At 35.1% G+C, this 25,340-nt stretch overlaps 2 protein-coding genes across 2 annotated transcripts in view; one reads left to right on the plus strand and one right to left on the minus strand.

The window, feature by feature from the left end:
• The first annotated feature begins 4,120 nt into the window (after positions 1-4,120).
• Positions 4,121-10,230, plus strand: LOC111515165 (protein twisted gastrulation). Its single transcript, XM_023171403.2, has 4 exons — positions 4,121-4,474; positions 6,687-6,866; positions 7,605-7,797; positions 9,436-10,230. Exons 1-4 carry the CDS (start codon positions 4,267-4,269, stop codon positions 9,518-9,520), a joined length of 666 nt encoding a protein of 221 aa, XP_023027171.1. The 5' UTR covers positions 4,121-4,266; the 3' UTR covers positions 9,521-10,230.
• Positions 9,667-25,340, minus strand: part of LOC111515154 (uncharacterized) — a 134,850-nt gene continuing 119,176 nt past the window's right edge. The window contains exons 5-10 of the mRNA XM_074176525.1: positions 22,557-22,642; positions 22,319-22,414; positions 15,473-15,535; positions 15,285-15,368; positions 14,904-15,018; positions 9,667-13,361 (exon numbers count right to left, since the gene is read on the minus strand). Of these exons, the coding sequence (XP_074032626.1) occupies positions 13,123-13,361; positions 14,904-15,018; positions 15,285-15,368; positions 15,473-15,535; positions 22,319-22,414; positions 22,557-22,642 (683 nt within the window). The 3' untranslated portion in view covers positions 9,667-13,122. The remainder of the gene's footprint in view (positions 13,362-14,903; positions 15,019-15,284; positions 15,369-15,472; positions 15,536-22,318; positions 22,415-22,556; positions 22,643-25,340) is intronic.

Genomic DNA, 25,340 nt, shown 5'->3' on the forward strand with positions numbered 1-25,340 from the left:
TATGGTTCTGTACAATAGGCATGTTATATTCTCCAGGGATCCTGAGTCAATAAGACATACTAGTTTTCATGATGTTTAATGATTTAATCAGGACACAACTTTATTCATCAAGATGACAATGTACTGTCAAAAAAACATAGAACACAAAATAAATGATACAACATACAACACGTTTATTAATTTTTTTTTTCATTTTTCTAATTTTTTTCTTAAAGTAACACTTATTTCAACTAGATCAGTTACAGTTAATACAATCAGTCACTATAAGTAAAATCATTATTACAAATAAAGTCTTTCAAGTAGGTTGGCGGTTTATGTACACGTTTCAAGTTACATCTGTGGGGATTTTATTAATTATACCTGTTGAATTACAAGAGAGATCAAAGTCGTACAAGATACAGTCATTCTCTCCAAAATTTAAATTGGATTTGCTGAGGTTTTTTATTTCTTCTACCAGTTTTCCTCGCATGCTAGAGGAAATGACAAAAAAAATATCGAAAAACAACAAAGCAAATAATTTTCAAAAATTCGGCTTCTTTCAAACTTTCGGAAAATTCTACAAACATGCGACAAACATGTGAATTCACATTACAAGTAATTACTATTTTTTCAGTAATTAGTAACATATAACAAATGAATAGTACTACATATTCTTTGATTAAACTTTGAAAAAAAATCTACTGCCGTTTCATATGAATTTTTCCCTCAATCTGTGTGTGATACATAACCCTCATTTTTTTAAGATAATACTAAGGAACATAAGTTTTTTTTTCAGTATTTTTTTCATTCTATAGTAGAAAAAATGTAGCATCTCGACAAACAGTCATGATTTAAGAGAAACAATAAAAAAAAATTTGATTCGAATTTGAAGGTCAAGGTATAGAATTCACAAGTCTTTCATAGTTTTCCCGTATCCTACATCACTTCAGCTAGATCGTGATCGATATCTTATTTTGGGACAAGATATATTCCTCTTTCAATTATTTTTGTCTTCTTCAAGGTGGATATCCACCAAACGGAGTCGCTTGCGACTAGTTTCTTTCCGGAAACAAATCCGATTTTTATCACAACTTCTGTAGACTATGTTTTTATAATGAGCTGTGATTTTTGTACAAACTGATCTTTTGAGCGAAAGAAGAGAAAGCGAAAAGAACCAAGATACTGGAATCAGATCAGTGTTAAGAAGACGAATAGATTATGAAACGGATAAAACGATATTGAAGATACACTATAAAAACACACATTTGTCTATTTTTTACAATAGTTTTATATTTGTTGACTAGTTTCGGTCATTACACCATTTTCAAAACTAACTAGATTACATTCAATTTATACCTACATTGCCTGTCCTATCATAAATACACACATCGGAAAAGTCTAGGGATATTTTTATAACATACTAAATATCATAAAAATAAATGCATGAGGTCGTTTAATTTCGATTAAATTGGTACACTCGACCACCCTGTAGATTTCTATGGGTTGAACAAAGCCTACAAAAACGGTAACTAATCTTTTATCAAGTTTTTTACAAACTGTAGGTTTTCGGCTAAAATGAATAATCTGAAAGTGTCGAGTTTGTACATTCTATGCAGTTCTTGCTCAGCAATTAAACTGGAAATATTGTGCTTCAACATGGAACGCCATCACATACCATTGGCTGAGATAAATAGAGCTGTAGGGCTTCTTCAAGCTGGCATGCGACAAAATGATGTAGCTCTTCGTTTGGGGGTCTCCCAAAGTGTTATCAGTCGATTGTGGCGGCTTTTCCGTGAAACTGGCAGTCCAGCCGAACAACATCCGGGGCGAGGACGCGCTACAACTGCAGTTCAAGACCGATTTTTGGTCTTAACCGCAAGAAGACAACCGACAATCACAGCACCTGAGTTGGTTAACGTGTTGCAGCAGACGCACCAGGTAACCATTGGTCGTGATACTGTCAGAAATCGACTGCATGAAGCAGATCTCCACAACAGAAGGCCACTTAGATGTCCACCTTTGTCGAGAGGCAATCGCGGTAGAAGATTAGAGTGGTGTCAAGAACATCAAAACTAAGATGCAAATGATTGGGCCACAGTTTTGTTTACAGACGAATCCAGATTTGGATTTCATCCAGATTCTCGTCGAGTAAGACTGTGGAGACGACCTGGAAATAATGAACGTTTGAGACACGTCCAGGAAGTCCACACATACAGAGGTGGTACATTAATGCTATGGGGCGGAATCATGATCGGCGGCAGAATCGATCTCGTTTTTCCAAATCGCTCCCTCAAAGCTCGACAGTACCTCGACACCATTCTTCTACCTATCGTCCGTCCGTTTGCTGGTGCTGTTGGTGAAAACTTTCACCTAATGCACGATAATGCTCGTCCACATGTCGCGCGTCTAGTGACTGACTGGCTCACCAACGAAGGAGTTGATGTATTGCCATGGCCAGCACAATCACCGGACCTGAATCCCATCGAGCATGTGTGGGACATGCTTCAACGAAGAATTACTCCGCATATGGGGAACATTCATACAACGTTTCAATTGACAGAGCTTTTAATCGCTGAATGGGCAAATGTACCTCAACAAGACATTGACAATCTCATTTTGTCGATGCACGATAGATGTAGATATGCGCACTCAGTATTTTTGACCATTTAATAAATTTTGTTGTAAGTTACATTCGTTTAATAATCACCCGTCAACTTTTTTTTCCCTAAAGCGATTTAAAAAAAAATTATTGCCATTTTTAAAAATATCCCTAGACTTTTCCGATGTGTGTAGTTTGGTACCTACATTGTCTATATCTGGGATAACCTCAACAAAAAAAATTTTTTTTTGATGAAATGGAGGTTTTGGGAACTGGGTTATTGGTTCAGAAGGGGACTATTGTTTAGATCAAGCTGTTCGTTGAGGACAATAGAATTGGGATTTTTCTTTGACTTGTTCATTTCCATAGATTCCAACAGATTCATCATTTCCCCTTTTTCGCATGTGTGGAAAATGTTTAAATTATTTTTATCTATTTTATATTTAGAATTTTGAAAATGTTCGTATATTAATGATTTTTTATCCGAAATGACATGTTCGTGGTATCTTATATCAAAATTTCTAGCAGTTTAGCCTGTATATATGGCGGGGCATTCTAGTTGATATATACCAGATCTCTTTCCTTTGTCTAATTTAGGTTTGGCAATAAATAATCTGTTTTCTAAATTTCCGGTGGATGTGTAGGATGTTTTTAGTTTGAATTTTGAAAGATAATTTTTAAATATTCTCGGAGATTCTATCGGTATAATTGATATTAACATATTTGTGTTCTGGTCTTGTGAAAATTTAATAAAGTTCTTTCATTACTGATTCTTATTGATATTTCATTATAATGATGTTAAGTAGAGTAATAGGTATTATGTTATCAACTGCTATTTGTTTAATTATTGCGTATTCACTTCGGAGGTTTTGATTAGAAAGGGGTATTGTGAAAAATCGAGTTAAAAGAGTCTAAAGGTATTGTGCAATCCGTGAATGTGTCAACAAATATAAAACTATCGTGTGTTTTTATAGTTTTTATAGTGTATCCTCAGTGAATTTCCACTAAATAAACAAGTTGTCAATGAAAGAAATAAAATTATATCAGATTTGATGATTGAATATGATTGAATATAGGAATGAATGGAACTGAGATCATTGTTTTTTATTTTTCTAAGAAAGCTCAATCACGAATTTGAGAACTTGTTGAATGTGCTGGGACACCGAAACCTCTTGATCTTTCCGCCTGCTGACGGGACACTTCGTTGTTAAAAAAACAGTCGCCTGCGACAAATTTTTTTCTTGTTTTGACAGCTCAAGTTTGTTGTGTTTTTGTCCGTCTGGTGTAAATCCGCCTTTAGAGAGCCGTCCCCGTAGAAAACAATAGTATTACAGGGAATTAGGAGTATAACCATTTCTTCCGAGTAACTAATCTTCTACCTGCAGGCAATTCATAATACCCACTTGTCATCTGAATACTTTCAATGATCGTTCGACACTTGACTCAGTCTATCGGGAAAATTACCATGTTCTAAGAAACCTTCACGGTAAACCGCAACTTCTAACCGACTCTGTATACAATTTGCGTTGAAAGTAACTCGGCATAATTTATGTATATTGTTGAATCTTGAATCCAAACACGTTTTTAACTTATTTAAATACACCTGAGAATGTCATTAGCAAAATAAATAGTTTTTATCGAGCTACAGATCGCATGTGTCTCGTAATTTTTTCCGTGCTCGATTGAAAATGGTGCCGAAGTGGGTCATTTTTCTAACTGCGTTTTTGGGCACATTTCTCACGGTTCACAGTTGTAATGAAGCTGTTTGTGGTCCTGTTGTGAGCAAGTGTTTGTTGATACAATCGTGTCAGTGCGATTTGAAGAATAATCGTACCTGTACGGCGCAGTGCTTCACTTGCCTCGGGAGTTTATATACGGAGTGTTGCAATTGTTTGGGTAAGTTTGCCGACTTTTATACCTGTACTCGCAAAGCTGAGCTCTTAATCTGTAAAAGTTTTGTGACAGGCAGACTAGCATTTACGAAATAAAATGCTTTCTAATGGAAATACTTAATTGAGGATCAGTGGCGGCGCAAGACCTAAATTTAATGTGGGCAAGGTACATTTCGCGAAGCCCTCTGATGGTGCAAAAAGAAGTGTTCAAAGAATGAAAAACACTTGGAATTGAACATTTTTTTTTCGTGAAGAAACTTTTGAAAAACTTTACATTTAAGAACGCTTTTGGAACATTAAATAATAAAATATAAAAACAACTTAAAAGTGAAAAATACATCATGTCTAGGTCGTCGTATGGAAACCCAGGTCAAAGTCACTGATACTAAGGCTATCAAATCACTTTGTTTTAATAAGAAAATCTAAAATTTTCTTTTTTTGCTTTCCTTAAGAATTATAAAATTATAAGAAGTGGACTGATTCGTTCGAATGAAAATCAGATGGATTTAATACATAATAATATTACTTTATGTATTATCAACTTTAGTATTTCATAACGTTATATATGTTTGATCCCTCTATCCCTACTAATATTATAAATACGAATGTAAGTTTGTTTGTCACGGTTTCACGCGATAACTACTCAACCAATCATCATGAAATTGTTTACACATGCTCTTAGAGGTATTAGAAGTAACATAGGATACTTAAAAAAAATAAATAATTTTTTATCTGGGATAAAAAAAATTGTTTGTCAAAAAAATCTCAAAATTCAGCTACATTAACGTCATCTAGCATTCCTGTAATGAAGTTTCAACCCTTAGTACCATAATACCGTCGCACTGTATTATTCACAGTCACGACAATATCCAATCCAATCCAATCCCATCCAATTGACTATAGTTTCACCTGTTTGGAATTTTTCTATATTTATTGTTATTTCCTTCTATTACCCCGAGCGGGTGACAGTTGTTTCGAACATAATTTTGGGCTGTACTTTAGTGCAGCGATCATGCCCACAGAGGATTGCGATATATCAATCGAAAGAGGTTTTGAAAGGAACAGATTGGAAAGGATTTTGGAGGAAATAATTATTTGAAAGAATATTCCCTAACCCCAACCTAACCTAACCCAACCTAACCCTAACCTATCTTAGCCTAGCTTCACCTCACTCACCCTAACCTAATCTAACCCCAATCTTACCTATCTTCAATCTTACCTAACCTTAACGTAACCTAGTCCAGCCTAGCTCAACCTAACCCAACCCTAACCTAACCCAACCTCACCTTTATCTAGTCTAGCATAGTGTTACCTTACTCAACCTACCCTAACCCTAATCTAACCTTATCTGATCCTAACACTAACCTAGCCTACTCTAACTTAGCCTGGCCTACCCCAACCTAACCTAACCCAACTCCAATCTAATCTAATATAACCTATCCTAGCCTACCCTACCATACCCTAACCTAACCTAATCTAAGTCCAATCTAACCTAGCCTAACCTAAAATAACCTCAAGCCAACCCAAGTCAACTCAACCCTAACCTACCCTAGCCTAACCAAATGTAACTCAACCTCAATCTAACTTTACTTGACCCTAATGTAATACAACCCCAACCTAGCCTAGTCTAGTCTTACCTAACCTAACCACAATCTAACCTAACCGAACCCTCACCTGGCCTAGCCTAGCCTAACCTAGTATTCCTTATACCCAAACCAACCTCACCTAACCCAACCTTACCTCAATCTAGCCTATCCTTACCTAATCTTATTCAACCCCAATCTACCCTCACTCGACCCCAATCTAACCTAACCCCAACCTATCCCAGCCTAACCTTACCTAACCTAACCAAAATCCAACTTAACCTAACCCTAACTTAGCCTAGCCTAACCTAACCCACCATTACCTAACCTAACATAACCTAACCTAACTCAAAGACGATCAGTTCCAAAGCCATGTTTCGACATCGATCGCCATAATGAATTCGTCTCCTGTCTTTCAATGCAGATTTTACTGCAAGGCAACTATATGGATTTGTAATTCAACACCAACCAATGCCTGTACATACCTGAAAGTGTCGTGGGATAGGTAGTGGATTCTACTCAAAAATGGGACACAGACTTTGCTTTTCGGTATTCGTTTCTGATTGACACCGCAACGCTGTATGGTTGGTGGAAATTTATCGAAAATGACAGCTTATTTTCTTCCTGTTACAGACATGTGTCCAAAAACAGCAGATGATTTGGCAGTAGTGAACAAGGCGTCAAATGTTGAGGATATAGTAGAACCGGTTCCCCAACTTTTTGAAGCTTTAGTCGAAACATCAGACCCCCTTCATACCTGGACAAGTGAAAAAATTCAGGTTCAGTTTAGTATACGGAAGAATAATCAACTAGGTGAGTTGGCTGTATTGCTTTTGAATAATATGTATAACAAAGTTGGAATTTATTGTTTTTGAACACTCCTTCAGAATGAATCATGGAAAAGTTGAATATTTCATAAACAATTTCTGAAAAATTTACTTTTGAGTTAATACTATTTGAAATGTCCCATTTTTTCTTGAAGAAAACACAATTGTTTTCTTGCCTTCGTTTCGAATTTGATTAAATTCATCTTCAGTGCTCGAAAAGTGGGTTTTTCGTGAGCCCTGTACAAATGTAGGTACGTAGACCGCGAAATTTAAAAAAATACCTTTGCTCATTTTTGAAAAATGAATATTAGGACGTAGCTCACATAACAAATAATAATTTGAGCAAATCTATCGAAAATAATAATAGGATAGATCAGAACTTGACTTGTGGTTCCCACTGAAGAGTTTATATTGGCCAAAAGGGCAGAACATTATCCCAAAGAATGAAAGATCATAGTTGTAGTTTTTCGAAAGTTGAGACCTCACTTGCAAACCATTAGGAAGACAATAGATTCAAAAATTCTGAAAATTCCCTAGATTAATGAATACAGCTAAATCTTTCTTCTCATGCGGAAAGTGGAAATTAGTTGCTACAGTAACGCAAAAGGTCATATTATTCAAATTGCTGACTCGACAGAATGTTGCTTGAATCCATTTTTTCTCTGTCTTCTTGAGAAGAGTTCGTTTAGCATTCTCTTCGTTATAATTATCTTTTTCTTTACAGATGGAGACGGAGGTATTGAACACCAAATGGTTTCTGTGAATTGTTCAGTGGCCTACTGGATGAACTGTATGAGTTACAAGAAATGCAGAGATGCCTGTATCTCAATGGGAGCATCCAGTTTCAGATTTTTTCACCATGGCTGTTGCGAGTGTGTTGGTAGTACCTGTATCAATTATGGTATTAGCGAAAGCAAGTACGTATATATTCAATTACTTCAATATTAACATATGTCACAAAAAGGATTTGAAGCTTTATAACTTCTATTTATTATATGCGAGCGCTTTCGACAGCTGGTCATGCTATCATCTTTGAGACTTTACTCAAACTGGACGTTTCATCCTCTTGTTTGTTCTTTTATGCGCTCAGAACGCCTTAGTGCAGGTACTGTAGGTACTGTAGGTGAATTTGTCTGTATTTGCCAGTTACTGCGATCATACCTACAAAAGACTGCGGTATATCAATCAAAAGGGGTTTGAGAGGAAAATATTGGTAAGGATTTTGGAGAAAATAATCATTTAAAAAACTATTCGAATTATGAAACTCAATATTTTAATCTGACCCTAACCTAGCCCCAATCTAACCGAACCTAACCCTAACTTAGCCTAGCCTAACCTCACTCAACCTAACCTAATCCCAATCTAACCGTACCTAACCTAGTCTAGCCTAGCCTCACCCAACTCAACCTAACCTAACTCCAATCAAATCTAACCTAAACATAACCTAGCCCAGCCTAGCCCAACCTAACCTTACCTAACACAACCCCAATGCAACCTAACCTAACCTCAACCTAGTCCAGCCTGTCCTTACCTTACTTAACCTAACCTAACCTCAATGTAGCCTTACCTCACCCTCACCCTAACCTAGCCTACCCTACCCGGACTTAACCTAATCTAACCTAACCTTACTCCAATCTAATCTATCATAATCCTAACCTAGCCCAGCCTATCCTAACCTAACTTAACTTAACCTAATATAATATAATCTAACTTAACTCCAATCTTACCTAATGTGACCCAAACCTTACCTAGCCTAGGCTAGCCTAACCTAACCCCAAGCCAACTTAACCAACTTGAACAAACTGAACATTTCATCCTCTTGTTTGTTCTTTTATGCGGTTAGAACGCCTTAGTGCAGATACTGCAGGTACTGTAGGTAAATTTGCCTGTATTTGAGTTACATCAGGTAATAATCCTTTGTGTTGGATCTTCTCTAGGTTTACTGTTTCTAGGAGTGTGTATTGTTTTGTGTAGTATATTGAATGTTATGTTTTAATATATGAATATATGATCTACACAAAACAATAGACACTTCTAGAAACAGTAAGCCTAGAGAAGATCCAACACAAAGGATATTACCTGATGTAACCCAAATTCAGGTAAATTTACCTACAGTACCTGCGGTATGTGCACTAAGGCGTTCTGACCGCATAATAAATATGAGTTATGAAGTTTCAAATCCTTTTTGTGACATATGTTATTAAAATACTGAAAATAAAGGAAAATTAGTAGCATCGTTCAAAAAAAAATTAATTATCTACAAACTGGTTTCTGAAATGACTGACGGAAATGGAAATGTTGAACATAATTACAAAAAAAAAAACTTAACACACGATCTTTTGGACGAACACACAAAGACAAATAAGAAAATTGGATAACTGAATATGGAAAAAGAAATAGAAAATTCATTTCATTTTTGTTATGGGATTTTGTTACGCAATATTTTCATATGTCTCACTTTACATATATTCAAATAGTTCTCATAATTTTTCACGTGAATGTAATTTGAGGTTGTTTTATTTTGCGAAGAAATGAATGAATTGTTCAATTTGCAGATGTCAGAAGTGCTCCATAGACGATGAGCCTCTGACTGTTGACGAAAATGATCTAGATTATGGAGAAGAAGATTATGAAGAATGAAAAAAAGAATGTTAGAAGTGCATTTTCCTTTAAATAAAAGGAAGCTCTGGAAATGACTACCAACTGAAGTAATATAGTCAAAAAATGAATGAACGAAGTACAAATTTCATAGGTGAATTAAAGAGGATATAGTTTTTAGAAGAGAATAGTTTCTAGGGAAAAATTGCTGGAGAAGTGAAAAGCCAAAAACATTTTCTTCTCCCAAAAATTTCGTGAAGTTTTATATTAGACGTTCATTCTTTGATATGAATAAATGAGGAGCTGTTTTTGAAACTCTCAGTTGGTTTGTAATCAGGGGCCTAGGAAAAATAATTGAATTCCTTTATGTACAAAATAGTTTATTATATATACATTCATAAACAATATAGTATACTGTAACATGTTTTCACAATTGGGCTCATTACGATTGCAATTTGAATATCAACAGACTACGATTAACATCAATAGTATCACAAAAATCTCACAACATTCAGATCACACTTTGGAAATTGATTATATATCGATAGTCAAACTGCAATCTTTTGAGTAAAAACATATAGTATACTATTCAATAATTGACCTTTCTCTGTACAATATAAACGAGGTTTCATTAAAATTTATAGTATAAAATCATTACACAAGTTCGTATGTAATTTTTACATTGTAATTTCCATTCACTCGTAGATTTATAAATAATTTGTTGTTATAACAAATATATATTTTTCTTTAAATAGTGTTGAATTCATAAAACTCCAACATAAAACTTTTTTCAGTTCAGCGGAGGAAGATATATTCAATTTCCAACAATTTGAGTAAGGTTTATGGTACCAATATTTTTTCAGCGTGGAGAAAAGTTTCGAAATCAATGCAAACTTGAAAATGAAACACTCTCATGAAAGAACAGCAGAATGATTGTTCAAAACTCATAAGGTTCTAATACGTTTTAAATATTTTCTATCCTACGTCAGATCGATGTGAGTAAAAGTTTTCAAAACAATATGATGATGAATATTTGAAATACTTTTCTTGAGGTGTGTCTTGTTTTGGTTTATACTCGTACAATTTTTCAAGCATATTTTCATAAACGCCCTGTAGGTACATAATTCACCAATATAGTCCTAGAATTACAACTCACACTCTGGTAGTGGTACCCGACTGAAAGGGTTATTTTGAAAAATATGTCTAAACTTCCCAGAAATTTTTTTACTGGACTGTTAACCTCGCAATAGCAGAATCGAAACATTTTTTTTCATTTATCATTCGAAGAGGATAACTCCTACATATAGGATTTTCTGGTAGAAACTTGGAAAAGCATGGATATGGAATTTTAGAAGAATAACCCCTGAGAAGAGATCATTTCAGATCCAGGATTTTCTAGTAGAAACATGGGAAAGTATAGATATGGAGTTTGAGAAAAAGAACCCCCACGTGAAGGTTATCTCAGATCCAGAGTTTTCCAGCAGAAACATGGAAAAGCATGGATATTCAATTTCAGAAGAATAACCCCTAAGTAGAGGTCATCTCAGATCCAGGGTTTTCTAGTAGAAACTTGGGAAAGCATGGATATGAAGTTTGAGAAGAAGAACCCCTACGTAAAGGTCATCTTAGATCCAGGATTTTCCAGTAAAACATGGAAAAGCATGGATATTTAATTTGAGAAGACTAACCCCTAAGTAGAGGTCATCTCAGATCCAGGGTTTTCTAGTAGAAACTTGGGAAATCATGGATATGAAGTTTGGGAAGAAGAACCCCTACGTAAAGGTTATCTCAGATCCAGGGTTTTCCAGTAGAAACATGGAATAGCGTGGATATGAAGTTCAAGAAGAATAACTCCTAAGTATAGGTTATCTAAGATCGTGGGTTTTCCCGTAGAAACAAGGTGAAGCATGAATATGGAGTTTAAGAAGAATAACACCTACGAAAGGGTTATGTTAGATCTAGGTTTTTCCAGTGGAAACATGGAAAAATACGGATATGGAGTTTTAGAAAAATAACCCCTGCGTAGAGGTCATCTTAGATTCAGAGCTTTCCAGTGGAAACAGATAGGCAATACACAGAAAAGTATTTCAGAAGGAAAACCCCTGCGTATAGGTTATCTTACATCCAGGATTTTCCAGTGGACACATGGAGAAGCATGGATGTCGAGTTCAAGAAGGATAACCCCTACGTGAAGGTTATCATAGATCCAGGATTTTCCAGTGGAAACATGGAAGAGTATGGATATGAAGTTTTAGAAGAAGAACCCCTAGATAAAGGTTATTTCAGTTCCAGGGTTTTTCAGTAGAAACATGTAAAAGCATGGATATGAAGTTATAGAAGGTATAGATCATCTTAGATCCAGGGTATTACAGAGGAAACATGGATATGAAGTTTTAGAAGAAAAACCTCTACGTATAGGTTATCTCAGATACAGGGATTTCCAGTAGAAACATGATGGGCATGGATAAAAAGTTTAGACTCTATGATGAACTCTATTTTTGCAGTTGTTAGATAGTCTATAACTTTACCGCCTGAATGTCACATTGAATGAAAATCTGAAAACCACCGTACATAAAGTGTCAAACAAAAGCAAAAAACCTCTGACTATTCTCAAAAGTTCATTTAATGTAATTTGATGTATTGCAATACACAATTTACTGTGTTCATTATCGAAGACTGAGATCAATACATGAACATTCAAGATGATGGAAGATGATGGAAAATCAGGAAATCGATTTTGAAAATTCTGCACCGCTTCTATAGAAAAATGTCATGGGCAGAGCATATTGATGGTTTGTTAAGAAATGAAGATCTCATCATTGTTGAATACTTTACATTGGTTCAAGCTTCGACCAATGTTTTCCCGAAAAAATTTGTGTGGGTTTCCAGCCACTGCGGAATTAAAGGAAACGCGCTAGTGGATCAAGGGGTCAAATAGACTCTAGACTCTTTCTCTAGACTCTCAATTTCGGATATGAAAAAATTGTTCCGGCTTTCTTCTATTTCGATTCTTATTTTCTGATTTTGATTCATTGAAGTTTTCCAAAATTTCTGTTGGCTGTTCATTTTCTGCCAATTCATTGAGAATATGATAGCCTCAAACTCAACCTAACCTGTAACTTCACATAACCTCACTAAATTTGAATCTTGCCAAGAAATACTGTGAATGCAACAAAACTTGACTATGTTATATGTAATACTAATATTTTACAGTCTGATAAAGAAGTATATCGTGTCATACTGGGGGTATCTGTATAAATGCTTTATACCAACAAAATAAATGTAAACCTTCCCAAAACTGTCAATTTTAGATTCACTAGTCCGTTATTTCTCATTCGAAATTGCGTGAACGTGTCTCTTGAGCTGTTGGTTATTGCAGTGGATGTAATGTTTAGAATGAATATTCTGATGACCAGCTGGAGTTTGTTGATCTCTGTGAAAACTTTCAGGAGTTGTTGGATTATTTTTGGGAAATCAGTGTTTGAAAACTGCGACTGAAAACTAAGAGAACTAGTGCAAGCTCATGAGTATTACAATTTCAATTTCAAATTGATCAAAACTGAATATACCCTTCACGAATAACCTCCACAGTCCCTCAAGAAGTTTTTGGCTGCTAGTTCTGACTATACAGTTTCGACCCATTACTACACACTCAGCTGCGTCACATTAACACCTCCCGAATTGATTAATGGTGCAGTGTCCATCACTCTCTTCACTAGTATCGGCGATTTGGACTCTATAGACCACGGATCCAGAAGTTGGGAACCGTTGTGGTGTGGCAGAGTATTACTGTCACCGAATTTCACGGACTTCCTGGATCCTCTTCTTGTACTGCCGATGTTGGGTGACAGGATGTCGGGGATGATGATCGATGGGGATGGTGCTGAAATTTTATCAAAGGTTATTCATGTTTCTAGTCATTTATTCATGTACTGACTTCAGGTGAAACCCAACACAACCCAACCTGAACCATAATCATCTCTACAACAATTGATCAAAATTTTTCGCTGAGATGAAATACCCCTAACCTAACCTCAACCTCAATCACCCATTTCATTCGTACTCTTCCATAGAGTTAAAATATGAAATATTGAAACTTGCATGCCTTAGAATTCGAAAATAGAAATAATCGGAGTTGTGAGGACAACTAACACCCTGAGAAGAAAACTTACCTAAGCTAAATTCAAGTCAAACCTACTGTAACCAATGTTAACCTCAGGAATCTACAGAATATAATTGATCAAAATCGTTGAGCTGAATTGAACTCAAACTCAAGCCTAACCTGATCTAACCTCGAACTTAAAGCAAACACAAACCCTAATCATCCAACCTCAAACTTAAATCTAACCTCGATATTGATAATTCAACCTCAAACTTATATCTAACCTAATCTAACCTAAGCCCTAATCATCCAGCCTCGAACTTAAATGCAACCTTATCTAATCTAAACCATAATCATTCAACCTCAAAGTCAAATCTGACCTAATCTAACCTAAACCCTAAACATCGAATCTTGAACTTGAACCTAACCTCATCTAACATAAACCCTAATCATTCAACATCAACTAAAATCTAACATAAACCCTAATCATCCAATCTCAAACTTGAACCTCACCTAGTTTAACCTCAAACTTTGAATACCCAGCATGAAACTAAAAGCTAATCTAACCCAGCTTCAACTCTGATTATCCAACCTCTAACTTGAATCTAACATTATTAAAGCTAAACAATAAACAACCATCTTATTTTCATCTATAGAGAATGTTTTTCTGAGATATTTTTTGGTGATGAATTCAAAAATATAAATATCAACAAAATGGTGAATGTAAGTCTGAAATTGAAATGTGGAATTCAGCAGTAGCGTTCTTCTCAACTATAGGAAAGTAATCAGAACTGACTAGAGAAACTTCATTTCATACAACAAAGAGGCTATTATGATTTCAGCTTGTCCTATACAAATTTACATGGGTATTGTCGATTGTTGGAAATTTTATTTTCAGTTTTGAAAATAAAATTGCAATAACTTTCACTTTTGGTTATTATGAAGTATAAATTGATATGTGGAATCATAAATTTCGTGGAAAGCCATTGAAATTGGTGAAATAATAGTACAAATATCACTGACAAAATGCTTCATTACATTTATAGACTGGCAATAGTAATGAACCGATATTAATTAATGTTATGAATATGTTCCAAACCGATTTAATGACGTGTTCCATCACGAGTGTATGAATGAATTTGTTTTGACGAAATGTTGACTTTGGACCATTATTCCATGAAATATAGATGAATGCGCTTTCCAATAATGATACAGATAGAACATGTTACAATTGAAGAAGTAGAATATCACATTTGTAGTGTATGTACTAATACTCCCCCTGCACCAATGGTGATTCGATTGATTGGTACTATGAAAACTTACCTGGCCCCGTAGGACTTTGGGTTGGCGTAGGTTTTGTTTCGTAGTAGGTGACAGGTTTTCTGGAACTCATGAAACTGGTCGCTGTTGGTTGAGAACTATAATGCACATTTGGTACCTGAAAAGATATTGAATGAATTATCATGATTTAAATAAAGTATCAGTGATCACAAGGTGATCTTGAAGAATTCAATAAATTATTATTGTTTTGAAATATAACTTTGAGCCTGGATGTGGGTTATAATTTCCACAAATCTCTTCCATATTTCTGAAATATATTCAATTGAACTTTCATTTGATTTTTAATTGAAAAGCTTGTCAATGGAGGATCTATTATTTCATCAAGTGGCATTGTTGAAAAAGGAATATAACATTGAATATTACCCTGTATAATTGGTCATCTAAAGTTCTACCTCTTCCTGCCTTCAATTCTTGGTATTGCGATATCACACAAAGCAAACTGTAAACCTGAAACAAAAAACGGCGAATATCACTTAAATGTTAGTCTACTGATCATATAAACGTTTTGCGTTTGTCGATACATTTATGAAACACAATTCATTTTTGCTTACATGTAAGGAATTCAAAAAGAAGTCTATAGTTATTATTATTGCTGCAGTAGGATTCCACTGGAGCTGAAACAAAAAATAGTGTGAACACAAAAAAAGTTCCATTTGAGACATACTAAAATAAATTACAAGTTGTTCTCATTTTGACTGACAGATATTGGAAGAATGAAAATCCAAATCATATATTGGGAAGACTGATATATTTTATAAGCCTATTTCTCGGGATTTAATCACTTCAAACATTTTCTGCACTCGTCAGAGCATGCTTTATATACTATAGAATATTCCGATGTGAGAAAGTTATTTTCGAAAAAAAAAGATCTTTAGTAAACAAATTGTTGTCGACAACGGTTACAAGGTAGATATTATCGACTAGATTCTTTTCGAAAAGCTACAAAAACAAGTCATATACAAGGTCTTTTTCACTTCAAGAACCGATAGTAAGTCACATTGACATGTTTTGGTTAACCTTCCACAAAAATCGCTTGTTTTTTGAAAAGGCTTGAACGTAGATTACAGAACGAATAATAATGTAAGCAAATTTATCGAAAACAATGATGGATTGGATATATCAGAAATATACTCGACTTTTGCTTCTTACCAAGAACTTTATATTGGCCAAACAAGAAGAGCCTTTCCCAAAGAATGAAGGAACATAGTTCATAGTGGTTTCTTGAATGTGAAATCCAATTTCATATTTGCAGACCATGCTGTGGCAGAGGGGCACAAGTTCAACAACAACTATGAAATATTTCATTTGAAATATTCCATGTTTCAAACTCAATCATTCGAAATTATTGGAAATTGATAGATTCAAGAGATAAATTTAAGGATTCTGAACATTTGCTGAATGACCGAATAGAATAGTATTTTTTTTCCTAATTCCAATGTGAAAATTGGTAATCAGTTTATCAGATGTCCATACAACGAGTTGATGATTTTTTTATAATATTTGAATATTCAGTTGGTTTATATCTGAACTCAGGAGAAATTATCTGCCGTTCTAACCAATTCAATGTTTATTCTTCAAAAATATCGGTTCCAAAAACCTGTACGTTCGTTCCAAGTTTCTAATTTCTCTCTCCAGAAAAAACTGAACGGGGTTGTGTCTGTGGTATGTTTCAATGGAAAGTTGAGGTATAATTGAAAAAGAGTTTGAGACAGACCTCACTGGAATCAATGTGCCAATGATTTTTCTGTTTTTCTGTTCATTAGAAACCGTCGCCGAGCTCCCCAATTCCTCCAATCCCAAATTCTCCTCCCTCGCATTCTCTTTCACCGCCGTAGAAATCTTTGCAGGTTAATTATATTTTTTTTCCGAAACTGGTAGAGTTATTGATAAGTCCTGCTCCAACGTAACGAAATTAATTCGCAGTGTTATAATCCTCAATGTTGGGTAGGCTGCAGATTTTTTACAGGGCCTTTGTCGACCTGCCGACTCGTACTAAATTTAATTTGTATCGCCTGAATGTATCAGCACAGCGTGGGGTCTTTCAGGCTTTTATATGAGGGGTGATTTATGAAACACCGTTGAATTTTTTCATATCCATGGCTTAGTTGTGAATAAACTGGATTCCTTTGTGAATATTTTTTTTTTTGATGAAGACATCTAAAAGGGTGAGTGTCTGTGACGTGAAAACATTGTTCAAGGGATTGGGATCTCTGGAACATTAATTACACCACCGACTGTTTCTTTTCATTTTGTAGGGGTGTATTTTTGACCCCTAGTTGAACTGTTTCTGAAAGTTTCAGTCGTTAGAAGTTTCAGCGTTGCTTTGAAGCCATTATCAAGAACTGTAACATTGGCTACATTGCCATACTCCACTCAATTTGCCTAATTTCAGGTGAAAGTAGGCCATATATAACAGAAAATTAATTTTTCAATCAATTTTTCGTTGACCTATTCGAGTATTCTCATCTGCCATAATCAGGAAAAACTTTTTGTTTTTTCACAAAGGTTCCATCAGTAACTTGTCGTATTTAATCATTTTTCCTAACAAAACGAAGCTAAGAAAATATACAGATATTTATCTCAACGTTTCGAATGTTATAATCTGTCATGGTCTTCAGAACTCGGAAAAATCTAATGGTACTTGCAGTTTTTCTCTTTGGTTCGCAGTAGTTGATCTAGCACGGTTCTAGATCATGATAGACACATACCATCCGCCATGCCATCCAAAGCTGAATCAGAAGGTCTTAGAGATCATTTGTAGGTCATGTCTTGTAATTGAGTTGTTGACAATGACCAAAGGGTTTTCAGTTCATGTGTTCTGCCGTTAATGACAGATGTCGCTGCTGTCGTTAATGAATGTGGTCAATCAGAGGGGCCCTAATTTCCAACCCTAATGTGATGGGCACATGCATAGTTAACAGTAGCAACACTTCTTGTACGTCTCCCATGATAGTTCTCGTACATCATTGATTGATCGACAATGACCAAAGGGTTTTAGTTGATGTGTTCTGTCGTTCGTTGACTGAGATGTCGCTGTTGTCCTCAAAACATGTCCATGTAGTTTTTCAATGTGGAATACATAAATGATTTTTCGAGCTCACGTCCCTCAGATGGGGGTCCATTTGCAATCATTTTTTTCTTGTTCCATTCAACTCTATGTTCACCATCTGATTTCAAAATGTGTTCTGACAATTTCAATCCTGTTATTCACTATTTCTGATATGATCTCGATGTTCATTCTCACACACTTTCAATGCCTTGAAGCTTCACCAATATTACGTTTACCACAAAAAGAAGGTATCTTATGAATGCAATTCTTGAATTTCTGTTCTTTCTCTGTGTTTTTGGATTTTGTATGTGCGAATATAGTTCTCAGTGTATTTTTCTCTAAGAACATCAAAATAATGTCTTCTTCAGATTGCGGAAGATGAAAATACCTTTTTTCGCTAGCCAGAATTTTTTTTGACTTTCCACTCCGGCCATTCACCTCAATATTTTTTTGTATATTGTTTCTTTATGTTGTTATATTAGGCGAATGAAGACGTTATTATTATTATTATTATCAAGCGAGTAGTATGTAAATTTTCCTGTGATAATCTAACTAACCGCATACCTAATGACCCGTTGGAATTTACGGGAACTATTCAAATTATTCAAATACATAGAGTCCCGCAGAAAACCAATTTTCCGACCAAATTCTCCAATCTATTTTCCTCCTGAAATTACCCACTTTACTTCATTGATCGCTAATCTCTCAGAATGCGATATGCGGGACAAGTAAATATATGGAAATGAGTTTGAAGTGATACATTTGTGTAATGCCGCATAAAAATCTCAATTCTTCGGCGTTTGCAACGAAATTATGTCACCATGATATCGTATCGAGAAATTGCCGGAAAGTCGTTCGATAGCGACGGAATCCAAATGATTATATTTAGAAGGAAGTTGAGGAAGCTCACATAAAGATGCGATTTGATGCTGCGTGAAAATCAAACGACATGTCGAGGCAGCAGCATTTACAATTATTGAGTACAAGGATGTATTTAAATAATTTTAGCCTAATATGTCAATGAATGAAGGCCATTTATCATCAAGCTCATTTATTAATATATAGGGTCTTGTAGCAAGGACTTCCGAACTTTGACAGCATTCTTCAGCAATCTTGTTGAAGCTACATCTGTCAAATTAGTTGTCATACGTCACATATTCAGACTGTTTTGCCAAATCATCAGGGACAGCTACATCTTTCAACAACACGTGGAAATAATGAAACTGTTTTATCAAAATGGGTGTCCAGAGTCATGATTGGTCTATCTATAAAATCAATATCTTCTAGACATTTTTTCAGTTGAGGAAAGTCATGGTAGTAGGACGAAGCTATTTTTAGGGGGTGTTCGAGTAAATAGAAGTAAATTCACGGGGTGTTAGCATGGCAACATGCGATTTTTGGGCAGAGTCATCGTTAAACCAGAATACTTGTGGACAACTTTAAAATACAAACATTTTTCACCAGGCTTATATGAATTATTTGTTTTTTCAACTGCGTATACCACGTGGATTAATATAAAATGGAATGGATTATAGGAGATAGACACGTGAAAGTAAACAATGTTGTTTACTTCACATATTGAGTGAAAACTAATGGAATGGGAGTTAAAAATATTTATTGGATGTATGTAACATGCAGGCTTACAAATATTTGACTAGATTATAAATTCAATTTGTTGGCGTTGTTGAATTCTTTTGCCTCGCTCAATTCAAACTCCTGAAATGATTCTGACAAGTTTGATTTTTAAATGAAAATAATACTTCATTATTTCTCGATACGTATTATTTTTTCTGCGACATTCACAGAAAGGATATAACTTTGATATGGAAATAATTTCCAAAATACACTGAACTCTCTGATAGTAACTCTGCATAGAAATAGTTTACTACTGGGCTAACATTTTCAACTTGAACAGACTTTTCGAAGAGATTTTCAAGGAAAAATATTCAAAAATTGAACTTCGAATTGTCACCAACTTTATTTACTCAATCATGTTTTGAGAAAACGAAGCATCGTATTATTTTCCAGCTTTACTATGAATGGACAGCGCAAAAGTTCCATTGTATGTTAAATTTTCGATTGGTATTCAGTACTAATAATTATACAGTGTCCCCCCCCTTTTATCTTTTGAACGGATCAACTCAAAGAATTTGAATTTGGGATAATGAAATTAATGTATGAATAATTTATTTTGAAGTTAAATTGACATATGAAACTTTCAAGATGGAGACTTGACGCCATCTGCGAAAAAAAAAATTGAATGAAAACCGGGATCTCATGACACATCATTTTGAAGCTCCTGACGAATAATCCACAATCCTAGAATATGAAGTCAATATCTTCATCTACTACAAAATGGCGAAACATTTAATAATTTCCTGAAGACAAACACATTAATATCGATATTACTAGAAATATTTTTCTTTATCTGCCATATGGCAATTCCAACAACCCGATAAGGTTTGTTAAGTTATTTTTTGTTTATAAAAACGACAAAAAATGAAATGTCTGTACGACAATGAACATCATTGTTCAGTTAGAATATTCTCATTTAGTTTTCGGTTTTACTAGTAGAAAGGTACCACGTCAACAATCTCTAAACTGGTCAATTCTCGTCCATTGGAAGAAAAAATTGAAGCGATTTTTATTTACGGTGCGACGCGTAACTTTCACGAGACCGAAAGGATTTTCAATGAACATTTTCCGAATCGTCCTATCTGTAGAGAATATTTGAGGAAACTTTTACCTAAATTCACAACTACCGGTGGTGTACATAACAAAAATCTTCCAGGTCATCCGTCCATTCCGGAAGAATAAACAGCAAGTGCAAATAATTGATGAGATGGTAGTAAATCCTGAACAGTCTACTTATTCCGTCACGAATGTTTATGAGGTGTCTCCTTCTACTGTGAGGAGACTTTTGGAGATAAAATGATATACCGTTCAACTGAGATGACTCTGATCGAAAAACAGAATTCTCCGAAATCATGATGGAAACCATTGCAAGGCATCCTACCCATCTCCACAATATTCGTTTCAGTGACGAATGTACATTTTTTCAACGGCAATGTTCACAGACAGAATTGCCGTTATTGGAGTGACACCAACGCTCATGTTTTCCGAGAAACACATACCCAATATTCATACAAAAACAAAGTTTGGGCAGGAATATTGGGAAACCAATTTGTAGGACCTCTATTTATCAATCAAAATTACATAGGGGTATAGTTATGTGGAATTATTTGGGACATTATTGACTATCATTTATTGTTTTTTCATTTATTGTTTTTAATTGTTTTTAATTGTTCACTAGGGTATTTGTATCTGTAATGAAACCAAATATCACTGTTTTAATAATAATTTAATGTATATATGTACCTATATTTCATTAGCTATTTAAAAGTTACTTAACATATGATACTAAAATCTTTATATGTAATGTTGACTGTCTGGCTACATGCTAGTTTAAATCTCAAATTGTTTAAATATAATTTTTTTACATATTTTTTATATTTCATTGTGCTAGTGTTATTATTACACTCATAGATATGTATATTAGGTTTCCTATTTCAATGAAGATTATTATTATCAATACAAGTAAGAAACTATTTGGATACTACTTTTCCCGGCCGTCGAGGTCCTACAGAATGACCAGCCCGCTCGCTAGATTTGACACCTTTGGACTTTTTTATAGGGCTATTTGAAGCAGAAGGTGTACGAAACTGAACCTGCTTCAATATTGGATATACGGCAGAGGATGATAATAAATATTTGTAGAGATATTGACGTTACTGTGTTCGGAAATATTCAGCGTGAAATATCGAATAGGCTGTTCATATGTCAAGAAGTGCAAGGCAACCATTTCGAGCACTTTCTGAAGTGACCTCAAGCTTATTATTATGTAGTTAAATGTCAATGTATTAAGGCAATTATTTTTGTAGTAGTTGAAAATATTGACATCATACTTCAGGGTTGTGAAGCATTTGTCAGGAGCTTCAAAAATATGTATCAGAAGACCCCCGTTTCTTTAAATTTTTTTCTCCCAGATAGCGCCCAGTCGCCATCTTGAAAGTTTAATCTGTCGATTCCACTTCAAAATAAAGTATTTATGCATTAATTCCATTATCCCAAATATCAATTTTTTGAGTTGACACATTCAAAAAATAAAAGGGGGGACATTCAAGAAATGCACTGTATAATCAAATACATTTTTTTCCAAATCAACGGTCTGGGAAAATCAAGAAAGTTTTTGCTGGTTTCCATTTTTGGGAAGAATATGAAATTATCATCTCAAGCTTTTGAATGTTCATACTTTCCATTTTGTAAACTGAATTTGAAGAATACTCACCGCATGTACAATCAAACTGTAGATTACATACGACATGTCAGCTAATATGAAAATGATAATATTGAAGATCCAAGGTATCAACAGAATTTTGCAGTCCTGAAAAAAAAAATGTTGACATTCACAGTGTCACAAAGTTTGAAATAGAAAATTTGATTTTATCCTATGATATTGAAACAATCCTTTGTTTAACTTTCATAATTTTTACATCGCCACTTTAACATGAATCTGAAAAACTCACCTTGTACAATCCAAAAAGTAAGAGAAATGTCGTAAAAATACCCATCGATGATAATGTAAGGAGCACAATTGTGAAAGCCATGGAAGCTGAAACGAAAAAATACTTTGAATGACTGAAAATTGTGTTTAATATTGATTCCCGAAAAATTGCAGAGAAACATATTTCTGGATGATTCAAAAAAATTACAAGGTATGTTTAAATATTTTCAATAGCTTTGCTGATTTTTCCTTAAAATCATATATCACTAGCACTGATTGTCAGAGATTGTGCATATTTTTTGACTCGTCCTTTGACAATATTAATAAATATCTGCATCAAAACTGGTATCATCCTAGCTCTATGGAAATTATGTAAAGTTCGGCCAATTTATAAAAAAGGGGGGAAGTTTGATGTCGGTAGTTATAATAATATGCAACTTCGCCAAAGTGTTTGAAATCCTCATCTATAGCAGGTTATATCCTCATTCGAACAATCAAATTACATCGCTTCAACATGGTTTATGAAAGGTTGCTCAACAATCACCAACCGTTTCAATGTTACCCAATATATTTCTGAAACCATTGATAGGATATCCCAAACTGATGTCAAATATACGGACTTCTCTGAGGCGTTGACAGACTTAATCATGGATTACTGATATCGAAATTGTACAGATACGGCTTTTCTCTGATCCTGATCCAACTTCCTAGATAGATAGATAGATAATATATTTGTCTCTTTAGGTTGTTCTTACAACATGAGATATGTCAATATCATACTTCACTGGTAGGAGTCAGTATGTTATATTCAATGGCTTCAAGTCCGTGGAATATGCAGCTACCTCGGGTGTTCCACAAGGAAGTAACCTAGGCCCACTTCTCTTTAACGCCTTCATAAACGAGGTCATTGACATCAACTGTTTGATATACGCGGATGACCTGAAATTATATTGTGAGATCAATAGCATCGAGGACTGTCTTAAACTCTCCCTCAATCTGAAACGTGTTGAATAATGGTGTTTTCGCAATAATCTTCGCAAGTAATGACGTACACATTAAAAACTCGCCCGTTTCCATATCAATATTTAATAAACAATATTCCACTTCAACGGCCTCTCACATTCACCGATCTAGGTGTTACCTTCGACACAAAACTTTCCTTCGTACCACACATTGAACCCATTCTGTCTGCTGCAAATAGAATGTCCCAGGGGGGCAAATCTGGTGGAAGCGGTGGCTGAGGCATGATTACTCCTGACATACTATGATTCCCTATCCCCATTTTGGTGGAATAGAGAGAGGAAAAAAGGAGGTTCCAAAAGCATGGAGTTGGAAGATATTCTGCAAACTTCTGCCGGTCATTTGAGGTTTCGCGAGTGTGGATAAAGATCAATGTGAAATACGACAGAGATAGCAAATGAGGAAAGAACATTTCCAAGGGTCTAAGAGGTGTTCTCAGGTTCACCCTACTGAAGTTCGAAACAAAAATAATCGCATCTAGAAGAATACGTCATGATAATTATACCACGGAGACTTTTTTTTATTTAGAAAAATTCGCATCAGCCGTAGCTATTAGCGGCAAACATATAAAATATATCTGAAACATGCAGTTGTTTACATTACAGTTTAAATAAAATTTGAATTGTTGAATTTCTTGAGAAATTCAACAATATTGTTGGTATTGGTATTTTGGAAAATTTCACTTAGTTTGGAGGGAATTTTATTGTTCAGTCTCTAAACTGTGAAGAGCGTGCACTCTACCAGAACATGCTTAACAGTCACTAGCACTTCACACGCGAAACATTTTGGTGGCGGTTCTTTCCTCAATAGATGTTCATGCGTAAGGCGAGTGTGGCCCAGTCTCAATCTGGTAATTATGACTTGATGGAAGCGGTTTGTTGCTTTGTTGTTCCAAGGATATAATGTAGCCTTGATTTCCTTAAGTTTGGAAGGTTTTTGAGACTATTGGTGATTCCACATTTCTACAATTTTGCAATGTAAATAGGATTTGAGATCTATCGGCAATGCTTTCATACTGATATTACATGCTGGATGTTCTACAGCTTCTCTGGCAAGTTTATCGGCTATATCGTTTCCAGAAATCCCAGTATGTGAAGGAACCCATAGGAGGGTTACTGTCCTCTTATCTAGTTGTTTCATCTCCTCTTTAATCATATTTACCAGTACCTGATGGGTATATACTTTCGACAAAAAAATAAGGGAGTTGAGAGAGTCCGTAATCATCAAAAACTCTTTACCAGGTGTCATTTCAATGAAGGAAAGGGCTTTATAGATGGCATAAAGTTCTCCAGTGAGAATAGTGGCAGATTCATGTAAAGAAAATTTACAGGCGGTCTCGTTCGTTACGAATGCACATCCTACACCACGAGTTGTTTTTGAGGCATCAGTGGAGATTTTCTGGTCAAGTGGGTATTCAAATATTACAGTTTGGTAATCAGCTTGGATAAGCTGGGGATTTGTGGTTGCTTTGCTCATGGATAGTAGCTGAGTATTTATATTCGGTAAGGGAATAGGCCATGGAGGAGTTCTTTTTGAAAGTTTGGATTGGATTTGTGGAAATTCTTGCATCTGTATGAGGTTGAGGTTGAGGGTTGTTCATGAAATGGAATATTTGCTTTTGCAGTGGGAGTGACTGGGACGATGAAGGGTTGTCGAGTATGATGGTCTAGTGTCAGTTCATGTCTTCTAAGCTTTAAAGGTAACTCTCCAAGTTCACAGAGTAGGCTGTCAACCGAGCTTGTAATAAATGCTCCAGAGATGATTCTGAGTGCGTTGTTATGTATTG

This window comes from Leptinotarsa decemlineata, unplaced genomic scaffold, assembly GCF_025532065.1.
Source record: "Leptinotarsa decemlineata unplaced genomic scaffold, Ldec_3_MD MMD2_tig00001719_RagTag_RagTag, whole genome shotgun sequence".
Classification (NCBI taxonomy): domain Eukaryota; kingdom Metazoa; phylum Arthropoda; class Insecta; order Coleoptera; family Chrysomelidae; genus Leptinotarsa; species Leptinotarsa decemlineata.

What these genes read in the sequence shown, in the direction of transcription:
- LOC111515165 (XM_023171403.2), top strand. Translation starts at nt 4,267, where the DNA reads ATGGTGCCGAAGTGGGTCATTTTTCTAACTGCGTTTTTGGGCACATTT. An exon ending in GGAGTGTTGCAATTGTTTGG is followed by an intron (nt 4,475 to 6,686) that starts GTAAGTTTGCCG and finishes TTCCTGTTACAG; the next exon opens with ACATGTGTCCAAAAACAGCA. An exon ending in ACGGAAGAATAATCAACTAG is followed by an intron (nt 6,867 to 7,604) that starts GTGAGTTGGCTG and finishes TTTTCTTTACAG; the next exon opens with ATGGAGACGGAGGTATTGAA.